The following is a 12,325-nucleotide window of genomic DNA, read 5'->3' on the forward strand; positions in this document are numbered from 1 at the left end:
TTTCAAACACTATTTTATTTTATTATTTATTTTTAAATGTTTATTTATTTTTGAGAGAGAGAGAGAATGAGAATGCACAAGCATAAGCAGGGGAGGGGCAGAGAGAGAGGGAGAGAATCCCAAGCAGGCTCTGGGCTGTCAGTGCAGAGCCTGACTTGGAGCTTGATCCCATGAATCTGTGAGATCATGACCTGAGCAAAGATCAAGAGTTGGACTCTCAACCAGCTGAACTACCCAGGTGCCCCTCTAATACTATTTTAGTTGATACTACAGAATATATGTTCACTTTCGATGGGCTTCAAAACTCTCGCTAATCCCTTTAAGTCCTAAAAGAAAAAAATAATTTTTTTTTTAGAGAAATAATTTGGAGAAAAGGCAATGGCCCAGGTAGTTCAGAATGATGCATGTGTTATTCAAGCTGAGCAAGAAAAGGAAAGCATTGTAGAGGCAGTAGCTTCTGAGGAGGAAAGGAAATTACAATAGCTTCTCTTAGATTAAAAAAAAAAAATAGACACAGGGCTGACAGTTATGTATATGAAAGGGGCTTTTTGCTACCCATCACCGTTCTAATTGAGAAATACAAAGTCAGCTCTTGGATGAAACAACATCCGGGTTCCTGCTTGCCATGGGGCCTGTGGTTTGGGATTCTCTTTCTGCATTTGCCTGCTGTTTAATTACAAATATTGGCTCTTTTCATGGCCAGGCCTCAGTGGTTGCCAGCTGGTAAAGTTCTCTCGGGGACTTCAAAAGGCCCTTGTAGACAAACGGGTCCTCAGTGTCAGGGAGGTGCAAGCATACAGAAGAAATGGAGGCGCCATGGAAATTTTGGTTGGAAACACCTTCTTTGACTAGTCTTGTTTCAAATGGCATAAAAATGGAATGCTGCCATGCAGCCCCAGTGACAAACTTTGGAGAGTGTGTTTCATTGGCTCCTCATCTCTGGATTGTTCACTAACCTGGAAGCTTACATCCAAGGGGGGCCATTAACTCCTCCCGGATTCAGTGAGCTGGTCCTATGCTTCCTGACTTCCGACTTCACTCTGAAATATAAAATTAGGTCAACTTGTGGCTGACACTCCATGGGCTTCCACTGATCTTGGCCCCTGATGAAAGCTGGGGTGAGGGGAAAGCCACTTCGTTTAGTCTTTTAGGCTGATTCTCAAACTCCTGCAGCCTCTATTTAAAATACAGAGAAAACATTTTGTAGCCCCTGGTAGACTTCCAACAAGTGTGATGTGAAGGAGGTCAAGTAGATCAATTCTTTTCAGGAGAATAGGGGAAAGACATTTCTTGGAAGGAGTTCATGTTTTGTTTCCCAATAACTGCTAGCTTTATATGTAGACAAATGGATTGTTAATTTCAATAACTTCCCCCCCCCCCCCCCCCCCCCCGTTGTTTATCTAACAGGCTCATCATGACCATTTTCTAGACATCTGATTAGCTGTTAGTTTGGTAATAAGAAGTAGAATTGGATTCTTAACCTAATTCTTTTTTTAATGTTTATTTATTTATTTTTGAGAGAGATAGGGTGTGAGTGGGAGAGGGGCAGAGAGAGGGAAAGAGAGAGGATCCCAAGCAGGCTCCGTTGCTAGCACAGAGCTTGACAAGGGTCTCAAACCCACAGACAGTGAGATCATGACCTAAGTTGACACCAAGAGTCAGACGCTTAACTGACTGAGTCACCCAGGTGTCCCTTAACCTAATTCTATCATCCAATTCCTTTCTCCAGTTCAAAGTGGTCTTGTACTCAAGCTAAGTAAAGTCTGGAGCTGAGGTTTTACTGTTTAGATTAGTTAGATATAAAAAGTTGTTAGATTTGGTTGTTTCAACTTATTGTTGAAAATTACAAAGTGGTTGTGAATAACTTCTTATTGTCTGTCTACACATTAAATGACTATACTTCTTCTAGGTTACTGATGAAATCAGGATTCAAAAGAAGGATCAATCATACATTGCTTTAATTTGAATATTTTTTTCTCTTTAATATATTAAATCAATTTGAAATGTGTGTGTGATCTGTTAGCTCCTTACACAGGCAGATGACGCCACTGCCCTAACTTCTTAAAGTCCAACCTTCCCTGACTCAGACCTTCTTCATTTCCCTAGTGCCTCCCCACCCAGGGAGAGCTAGCCAGCTTAGTTTGCTGTTCCAGTCTATCAGGGAGTAAGCCCTGACCACCTTCTCAGCATTATTGCCTACTGTTCCATATATAAATCATGCAGACAGCATAAATTCCTGTCAAACTAGCTTCTTGCTTTCCCCTGAAGGAGGCACAGTACAAACTATTAGTCATGGACAGCTACTAGCCAGTCTACACCTTACTCACACTGCTTCTTCGCTTGGCAAGCATTGCCCCCCGTTTCTACCTGGCAGAATTCTGCCCATTCCACAAGGCTCAACACAAAGGCTGCATTCTCTATCATTTTTTTTCCAATGGAAGGAGGTCTTTTCCATACTTGAGCTCCCATTTCACATTGTAATTCCCTCATCTCACCTGTAACCTACCCTATAGTTTTTATTTATATATCTTATGTATCCTATTTCCCCTATTTCTTATGCCAAAGCACAGAATAAGGATTCCACAAAAAATTATTGAATAAATGATACTTCATTTTCCTTTCATCTATCTATTCACCCATCTATATGATCATCAGATATTTATTGAGCATTCACTACATGCCAGGCATATATTTCTGGCAAAATCTAAGTCTGAAGCCTATATTTCAATGATCTATGCTATTCTCTGCCGTCATGGGGAAAGATTTGTTCTTATCATGCAGGAGTATTTCTTCTTGTTATTACTAACAATTCCATTATTTTTCAAGTTGCCTCCTTATTGGCAAATCTGGCAATGCGTATAAAGGTTTTCCATTTGGGCACTATACACACGTCTAGATTTGTCTTATCCTTTCTATTTCTATTTTTATTCACCCAAGCTCCTCACTTGTTTTGGTATTATATGTATTTTAATAGCCACCTCAAAATCCTTTTAAATGAAGAGGGTACAAATAAATAGAATATAATTACAGAAAAATCAAGTAATTGGTTCCAACTAATTCACACAATGAAACCTCCTTGGAAAAGCTCTAGAAGTAAGAAGAATTCAATAAAATCTAGGTCTTCTTTGGACTCCATTCAAGGGGGCTAAGTTTCTTCAGTAATTAATTATAAGGTGATCTTACTTTTAACATGATCCCACTAAGAGGTCTTGAGGAAATTGTTAGGAAACACTCATATAATCATTCTAATAAGTGATGGAATTTGAAACTGCATTGTGAAATCTGGGACCATTGCATGAGGCTGGGAAACATGAATAAAACATGTCAATTTACCTTAAGAATTCTTTTTCTATCACATTGACTAATTTTTTGACACTTTTTTTTAAACCAAGATTGCTAGGGAGATGACCTAGAGAAATGGAGAGACCAAGATTAAAAAAAGAAGGAGCTACTATGTGGGAGAAATGGCTCCAGAAGAAAGAGCAGCTCATAGGATCTTCACAAAATCTATATGCCAATGGTGTTTACCAAAGCGTGCATTCTCTCTCCTCATCCTACAGAAATTTCATACATCTGCCACCAAACTGTTGCAACCTTAATACTTAACCTTCATAGTAAATGGAAGCTCTTTCACCCACATTAAGATTTTGTTATTTTGCATTCATATTTCTTTTTGGACATTTTTAATGAATACAGCCCCACCCCATCTATCTGGATAGCTCAGGCTTAACACGTTATTATTTGATTTAGGCAGATTTATTGAATCTCTAAACTAGTTCAAAACTTGGTATTCACAAAAAATGCCTGGTAATTAGTTTACAGTTCCTCTCCGAGACTATATTTCACAGACCAGGTACTCTATCTTTATGGTTAATAGGGGAGAGAAGACACAGCATTGCCACGCATAATGCCAAAATGACAGAATGACCTCAGGAAACCAGAATTCTGAACAATTAATGCAGAGGAATGAAAAAGAAGATCTAGAAAATAGGAGTCACTCGAATTTACTAGAATACATTAGCTATGGGTGTGATATGCAATTGACTTAAAAGCTTGTTAAACAACTAGTTGCAATTGACCTTTTATCTTAAGCCCGGTGCGGGCATCCATGAGGATTCCCTCGTCAGGCTTGGTTGTTTCATCTGCGATTGTCAGGCACCAGAGCTGCGGGTTCCCTAAACTGGGAGCCCCAAGGGCACAATGTTACACTTCTTACCCTTCTCATCGCTGAGCCCTTGGTACTTTCTCAATCAGTGTATACTGATACACTCAATACAGTACAGTACGCTGAGTGAATCTGCCTCTTCTCCAGAATCCTAAAGCATGCTCAGATGGCAGGAACCTCAACATTGAAGAAAGAATAGACCTCACATTAGTTGATGTATTCTGGAAAACACTTGGCATAATGCTAGACCCGGGAGAAAGAGGGCACGAAATTTGCTATTTTGCCCCCACCCCCACTTTCAGGAACCCCCCACAAAGATTTTAGCTTGATTGAAACCGTGCCTTCCGGTTCTTGTGTGCACATCTCGGTGCAGCCGTGGGAATCTCTGGAAACCAAGAGCAGAGATTAGAGGCTATGTGCTTTTTCCTGCGGCACGTTCTCTCGTCTAGGTTATTTCTGAGACAATTCCTTTAGGAGCCCCTCTCATGGCCCAATTTAGACCTTAGGGTAGGTGTTTCTCTGGGCTCCAGTGAATCCTGCTCTGGGAAATAGCAGACAAAATACATGTCTAAAAGGGAGCTCCTCCAGAGGAATAAGGTTCAGAAGTGAAATGTGATCTCTCAAAATACGATTACCTAAGTAGCTGTGTTTCCACATCTCTGTTTTCAGAGGAGCCCCCACCAACCAACTGGTTGCAAATCTCCACAAACTGCACAATTTATAATTATGGAAATCTGAAGTAGAATTTGCAATATGATCTCAGTGACTGGGTCACTTCTCCTTGTAAAGATTTTTATCTGGTTATAAAACAAACGGCCTTCTTCTTCAAGGCATATTAGTGCCATGAAATCATGCTCCAACTTTGCCCTCTTTCATTATATCAGCAGGAGCTTAGAGGCTGGTAAAAGAAAAGGTATGACAGAGAGTTGATATCTGCCAATGCCCTTCTGGCCTTTGCTGCAGGAGATGCTTATTTAATTTTTTCCTGGGCATGTAAGTAGGCCTTTGATGGGGCTTCTTACCATGTTGTCGGGTCTGCGTGACTGTTTTATGGTAAATCTGAACCCTCTGGGGAAATGGTCTCAGAATCCCTAACCTTTGCCGGTTCCCTGAAGTTTGGAGACTGTGAGAACCTTGAGGAATAAAAAGAAGCATGTGTTTTCTCCCAAGAATTAGTTTTTGTGAGATCTGAGGACAAAGTGTCGCTGGCTGAGAAAGTGACAGCGCCCACCTGGCCGCCCCCTGGGGAGCAGTTCAAAGCCGGCCAGTACTGAGAGGATCTTTGCCCTTGTGCTCCCAGGGGCTGAGAAGCTACCCTGTGCCCACACCCACCTGCTTTGGCACATCTCCAGGAGGAGCTGCGGCCTCAGGGTGGCCCAAGAAGTTAGCCCCTTGCTTCTGGGGTCTCAGTAAGAAGCAGAAGGATTCAACCAGAAAAGCAAAGTCCTAGGAAACATTTGCTGCCATCCACTCTGATGGTTGCACCTAAGATAGAATTTCTTGTAGCCTCTTGTTTAGTTTTTTTTTTTTCCCCACAAGGGGATCGGTGATGAAACCCAGGTTAAACCCTTCAACAGAACTATCCTGAGGAGCATAAGTAGCAAATGACAGGCTATGACTGGGGACTGACTCTGGGGGAAGGCTGGATTTTTGAAATGAGAGCCAAAAAAATGTTTTCACCCTCTAGCCCACAGGTTAAGTTACTGAAAAGAAATCGCCATCGTCTCTACACATTTCTTGTGTGTTTACTCCTACTCTGGAGAGTAATCTAACTCATCATTTGCAATCAGGGCCTCTGAGTTCTGTTTGTGTTTGCTTTTGCTCTTCGCTTTGCTACTTGTCCGGGTGTTTGCCTTAGCATCTGACATCTGTTGGTAATAGAAGCCTTTGTCCTCGGTCGGCCCGCCCCAGTTCTCCTGGCTCTCGCCTTCGGTGGCGTAGGAGAAACCCTCCTCCACCGAGAAAGGGTCATCCACGTCGTAACGCTGGTACGTGCTTTGGTGTAAGGCTTCTTCTCGAGCGCTGATTTCCAGGGTGCTGTTCCAGATGCCATACCCAAAATAAATGAGCATACCTGCAGGGAGGGAAAGGCACAGGTGAATAAGCAGCTGCTTTGCGATCCATGCGAGTAGCAGGGAGATCACTCAGTGGTGAAAGTAGAGCTGGGGGAGGATGTGTTTTTTTGGTCTACACAGTGTCTGGAAAAGACTCCAAGTGGGATATCTTGCATTCAGCAGCCCTTATTTACAGCTTCCCCTAAAAAACTCCAAAGCTCTGACAACGTTGTCCCCATACTCCTATATGACAGTTTCAGCCGGAGGTGAGAACAGCTGCCTCTTTGGACGGAATGTGGGCTCTCTAGTCTCCTCTGTCCCCACCTCCCTGTTGACATCCAGCTCATGTAGGCGCCAACCAGGAATCTGTGTTTTCCACCCTGGCTTAAATATCTATGGATCACCCACAGTGTGTCCGCAGCCTTCTTCTAGTCGTTTATTATCCCACGCCTCCACTCAGGGTCTCCATCTTTCATCTTACCCCTGAGCAATGTGCATATATTGCCCTATGGCTTACCTTGTCATTTTTCACTCACCAAAGGAGTGTTCTTATATTACTGCCACCCAGAGCTGTTCACTTTCTTCTGTGGGCTCTCAGAGTGTCTGGAGCATGCCACTGTTACGGCCCTGAGAACATCTGTTGTGTGATTATCTGCACAGGGTGGTTCTGTTTTATAGACTCTGCAGAATATGTGTTGAATGAATGAATGAGAACTCCTGATGAGCATGGGGTTTCCAGTGCAACCTCCTTATTTTGGTATCATTCCAAGCAAAGGAAAGAGACTTGTCTTCTTCATTAATATGTAGCATTAATAAGGGCTAATGTTTCATTTCTATTCTAATTTTTTTCAAAATAACATAAAATAGGTTGAGAACCCCCATTTTCTACCTTGAAAAGTTCATGAAGGCTCAGGGCCTGGAATAGCTGAGAACCGTATCCTTGGGGGGTCATAGAGCATGATGATTAAGACTGTGAGCTGTGGGTTCAAATCCTGCCTCCATCACTGCTAGCTGTGTAACTCTGGACCAGTTACTTAGCCTTTTCGTGCCTCAGTTTTCCCTTCCAGAAAACATAAGATAGACACTTATAACTTGGGGCTGCCATGAGGATGACATGAGATAAGCGTTGGCTTTCAGCCCTTGCTTCACCGGGAGGGTCACCTGGGGATTTTGAACTGCTCTTATACCCAAGCACCATGCCTGGAAACTCTGATTTAATTGGCCTGTAATATGATTGAAGCATAGTATGTTTTAAAGCTTCAACAGGTGAGTCTAGTGGTCAGCCAAGGCTGGGAATCCCTTAGCTCAGGAGTATAAAGTCCCAGAAGCACATACTTCATTGCCAGCTCTGGCCATATTATGGCTTGGCTACTGGATGCCATTCTGTTACGCAACCCCCTTCCATACCCCAGACTCCCTCTTCTGAGTTGCACTAGCCTCTTTGACTTTGCTAATACTGTAGGCATCTGCAGAGCTATTTGCATGGAACTACAAAGTCAAGTTTGCTTTCCTCTTTGGTGCTTGAGAAATCCTGCTTCCTTTTAAATTTGAAGTGTGTCTTTTTAAGCTTGGATTTCTCTCTCCTTGTCTCAAATGACTTTCTCCTCACCCCTTCCCCAACCCCCAGTGAAATCAACTTTCCAGGAGCCAAAGTAAGCAGAGATTTATAGTCCTAATTGGTAATAAATCCTGGAGTTAATCATTTGCAGATGTGGCTATTCTCAAATAGCAACTTCATTTTTCTGAGCACGGATCTTTACTCTTTCTTGTCTGGGAGTTGGGGGTGGCCATAGGGGATAGCTATTATCCTTGAGTAGGGCAAGGCACAGGCCTCCTCTAAAAGGGCCAGTGTGCTGTATCTTGGAGAATGCCTCTATTGGAAGCATGTTTGAGATCTGAGAGTAAATTTCAGGAGATTAGGTGGGATCAATAGGCACACACCTTTTTTTTTTTTTTTTTTTGGTACAGTTTTGCTTTTTTGTTGTCTTTTGTCTTAGACATCAATGGAGGTGTCAAATCTTGCCTCCTATTCCTGCTTAGTATCTATTATATCAATTCTTTCTATCTCTGATACCCTAATCAGACCCTATTTATAAGTGAATTATTTCCCCACTGCACTTAATACCATTTCCCCCCTTTCCCTTTGTCCCTAAGTATTCTGCTGTGCCATTACATGGTTCATCCTTCAAGCGCTGGTTTGATGTGTATTCTGACAGACCTTCCCCCACCCCCAACAGAATTTATGGAAATTCTCTAAGAGCCTCATAGATTCCTAGCTATATAGAGCTGGGAAAGAGTCTGTGAATGAATGCAGTACCTTCATTTTACAGAAAAAGTAACAGCCTGCGGGCAGAACTAGCATTCTATACGGATAGAGAGAAGACTTTCATACACGGTCCTTCACATCTCCGCTCCGCAGGCTGGTGTATAGACTATGCATATCATAGTACATATTCAGTAAAAGGGTAATGTCTACATTTGTTTTTGTCTACATTTGTTTTTTGGGAATGGCTGAGACTGAAGTAACGTGTGTGTGTGTGTGTGTGTGCGCGCGCGCGTGTGTGAATGCACTGACTATAATTACTTTGAGAAAGCAACCCATGGAAATCTGCCATGTAAATATTTATGGGCCTTTTAATGTTTGCCCTACAATTTCAAAGGTGTATTACTTTGTCTTCAAAAATATATTTCAAATATGAATGCTCTGAACCAAGAAGTGACTTGTGCGTGTAGCCTGATAGAATAAATGGTCAACCTAGGTAAAGGTCTCATGTTCTGTCTGTCTTTATCCTTCTTGCTGGCCCTTGAGTAAATACAAGAGAAGTGATGTGAAGGATGCCTGGGTGGCTCAAGTTGGTTGAGTGTCTGACTCTTGATTTCAGCTCCGGTCATGGGATTGAGCCCTGTGTTAGGCTCTACGCTGAGTGTGGAGCTTGCTTGGGATTCTCTCTCTCTGCCCCTTCCCTGCTTGTGTGGGCTATCTCTCGTTCTAGAAAAAAAGAAAGAGAAAAAAAGAAAAGTGCTGTGAAGCACTGAGAATTGAAGAAAAGGAAAAATGGAGGGGGACAAAGAAACAGAGGGGAACAAATGAAGTGAGAGAGGGAGGGAGATAAAAGGGAAGTAGAGAGAGAGAGAGAGGAGAGAAGCATGTACTACCATCTGTCACACATAAACAAAGGCTTTGTGTCGGAGGAGTAAACAGAGCTGCTAAAAGCCTCCTGTGTAGAAGCAGGGTGTTTTGTTTCTGCTCCTTTCTTCAGCTGCTTAGAAAACTAAGCATGAGGTAGTTTCTGAAAAATCTGTGGGGATTCTGGGAATTCTGAATCATCTAAATTGAATTTCACACAACACCTTCGGGTGCTGAGGTCCTAATGATGCATTAGTTATGTTGCACCTTTCCCCCAAAGAGCTCAAAATGTTATACATATGTTATCCTGGTTAGATCCCTCCTCGCTTGTTCGGGAGTGTGAGTGAGTGTGTGTGGCCGGGAGTGGGAAGGTTATGATTACACGTGTCTTACCGGGAGTGGGAAGGTTGTGATTACGTGTGTCTTACAGACAGGAGACTCAGGCACAGGACAAAATAAGAGATGTTCCACAGCAACACGGTTAGTGGCTGGACTGTGAATCCTTCAGGGTCGCTTCATGTCCTGATCCGGGGTGCTTCTATCACCCGCCAGGGGCTATAGACTGATTGCAATCAATCTTGTGTAACTTTTTAGTTTGAAGAATTTTAAACTTATATCAAAGTGGAGAGAATAGTATAAAGAAGCCCATACACTTATCACAGCTCCCTCCTGACACCCACCCTCTGCTCCCTTTTCTTTAGATTATTTTGAAACAAATCCCTTCCATCTTATGCTTTGCCTGTAAATAAATATGTATCTTTAAAATAGCCTTCTTTTTTAAATGTTTATTTGTTTTGAGAGAGAGAGAGAGTGCAAGCAGGGGAGAGGGAGAGAGAGAATCCCAAGCAGACTCCACATTCAGCATGGAGCCCAATGCAGGGTTAGAACCCACAAGATTGAGATCATGAGATCATGACCTGAGCTGAAATCAAGAGTTAGATGTTCAACCGACTGAGCCACCCAGGCATCCCCAAAATAGACTTTAAAAAAATACTTAATTTAGTATCATTATCACATCTAAAAACTAATAATAATTCTCTAATATCATCTGATATGCAGAAGTATTAAAATTTCCCTGAATTATTATGCATGTGGGGAAAAACTCTTCACCATATGAGGCTATAGACTTACTCCAATAATGCTATTACTGCTCGATAGAGTTTTGGGGTACTGTTATTCAAGTTGTAACTGGGGCTGGCATCATATTCTTATGTAATCCCTTATGGATGGCAAAGTTTTATCTTTTGAGAACGGATTTGCTTTTGGCATAAGCCAGAAGTGATTTGGAACCAGCCCTTCAGAGTGAGATGCCTAATTGATATTTGCATATTTAATCCTGCTGTTGCTTAAAAACTTAGATGCATTGCTTTGTAGTTACACCTCTTAAATGTGTAATAAATGAGAGGCAGGTGTGATGTTACAAATCAGAGGGGCGTTAGCTCTCCTGTTGCAGCAGGGTCTTGGAGGCACCCCTGCTGGGCTGGAGTTATATTTTTAGTTGACGGATCTTAGGGAGAGGAGACGCTCAGGGCACCAACTAGATAGCAGTAGGCACAGGAGAGTTTCTGTATTTTAAAAACAGACATGGCTGTACTGGGGCCCACGGGCTGAATGCCAGCCCTGGTCAAAGGTAAGGGCCATGAATCCCACAAAAGGCTGTTTGCAGCCAAGGGAACTGTTCAAAAGGAGGCATTGGCTTTTCTTCCAGACAGAAATTCCCTGGTGGAAAATGTGCCCAGGAGAGGTTCACACTAGACAAAATGAAGAATTCCTTCTTCAACAATTGAATGGGCTTTTTTACGTAGTGGAATACTTTGTGATTGGAAAGCCCTTTGTGGGAAAGTGCTTCCTCGTCTTTCATCCCAGAGAGGTTAAGAACTGGTTAATAAGTCAGTGATTGAAATGGCACTGGAACTTTCATCTGTTGAGTCTAAACTGATGGCTGTTCCCATCCCATCCAGGCACCTGCGGGGAAGGTTTAGAAATGCCAAGCCTGCCTTCAGATGCTGGGACACCTGCCTGCGGGCAAAACAACTTACTCTACTTATGTTGCTCCATTTGTGCAAACCGGGCAAATGACACCAAACCTGGAAGTGAGAGGGATGGGAGGAGGGGGGGGGGTGTCTCTGGATCCTATGGGGAAAACCTAGAAGGAAAACTCAACTCTGAAAAGAGACTGGCTGGCCCAGAGATAGACACTAGCAGCAGATTTCTAACCTCAGGGGCACAAAGTCTGGCTGAGGAGCAGATGCTGAATCTCTAGAGTCCCCTGGGGGCTTCCTGTCCTCTGTAGGCAGCCGCAGGGCTCAGGGCCAGAGGAGGTGGGCCACCTGACCTCAGGCTGGGTGGGGCTACCTCTTCCTGGGGTGCACTTTCCAGCAGGAAGCCCTGCCCGCTGCAGATAACTGGGGCACTTTGTTATGCCCAGAGGCTTCTTTATTTTTACTACTCTGGGATCAGCTTCCCAAAACGGACATTTGCCAATGCAGAAATCAAAACCGGACGATACTGAGGAGGTGTCCTCCCCAGCCACTGCAGTCCCTACCAACTCCTGCTTTGCTGGTTAGTTTTTACAATACCACCATAGGGGCGCCTGGGCGGTTCAGCTGGTTGAGCATCTGACTCCTGATTTTGGCTTAGGTCATGATCTCATAGTTGTGAGATCAAGCTTCATGTCAAGTTCTGCGCTGAGCATGGAGCCTACTTAAGATCCTCTCTCTCATTCTCCCTTTGCCCCTCTTCTGCTCTCTCTCTCTCTCTCTAAAACAACAACAACAACAACAACAACAATAACAACAAACCCACCACAAGCCTTGTTGATTATAACAATAAGATCTGTTTAATATGGTGTGGCCAGGAAGTGCAGGCTTGGATTGAATGGGGGGTTGGAGGGAGGGTGGAGATTATCTTCCTGGCCCTGCAACCAATCAAATATAATTAGTCACATTACTTTATGCCTCAGTTTCCCACTTGCAAAAT

At 43.1% G+C, this 12,325-nt stretch overlaps 1 protein-coding gene across 1 annotated transcript in view; it reads right to left on the reverse strand.

Annotated features, from left to right (window-relative positions):
• Nucleotides 1-5,778: 5,778 nt before the first annotated feature.
• SLC7A14 (solute carrier family 7 member 14) overlaps nt 5,779-12,325 on the reverse strand; it is a 55,672-nt gene continuing 49,125 nt past the window's right edge. Inside the window, exon 7 of the mRNA XM_039236529.1 lies at nt 5,779-6,239. Coding sequence (XP_039092460.1) covers nt 5,917-6,239 — 323 coding nt within the window. The 3' untranslated portion in view covers nt 5,779-5,916. The remainder of the gene's footprint in view (nt 6,240-12,325) is intronic.

The sequence above is a fragment of the Hyaena hyaena genome, unplaced genomic scaffold (assembly GCF_003009895.1).
Source record: "Hyaena hyaena isolate Hyena2069 unplaced genomic scaffold, ASM300989v1 scaffold_112, whole genome shotgun sequence".
Lineage (NCBI taxonomy): Eukaryota > Metazoa > Chordata > Mammalia > Carnivora > Hyaenidae > Hyaena > Hyaena hyaena.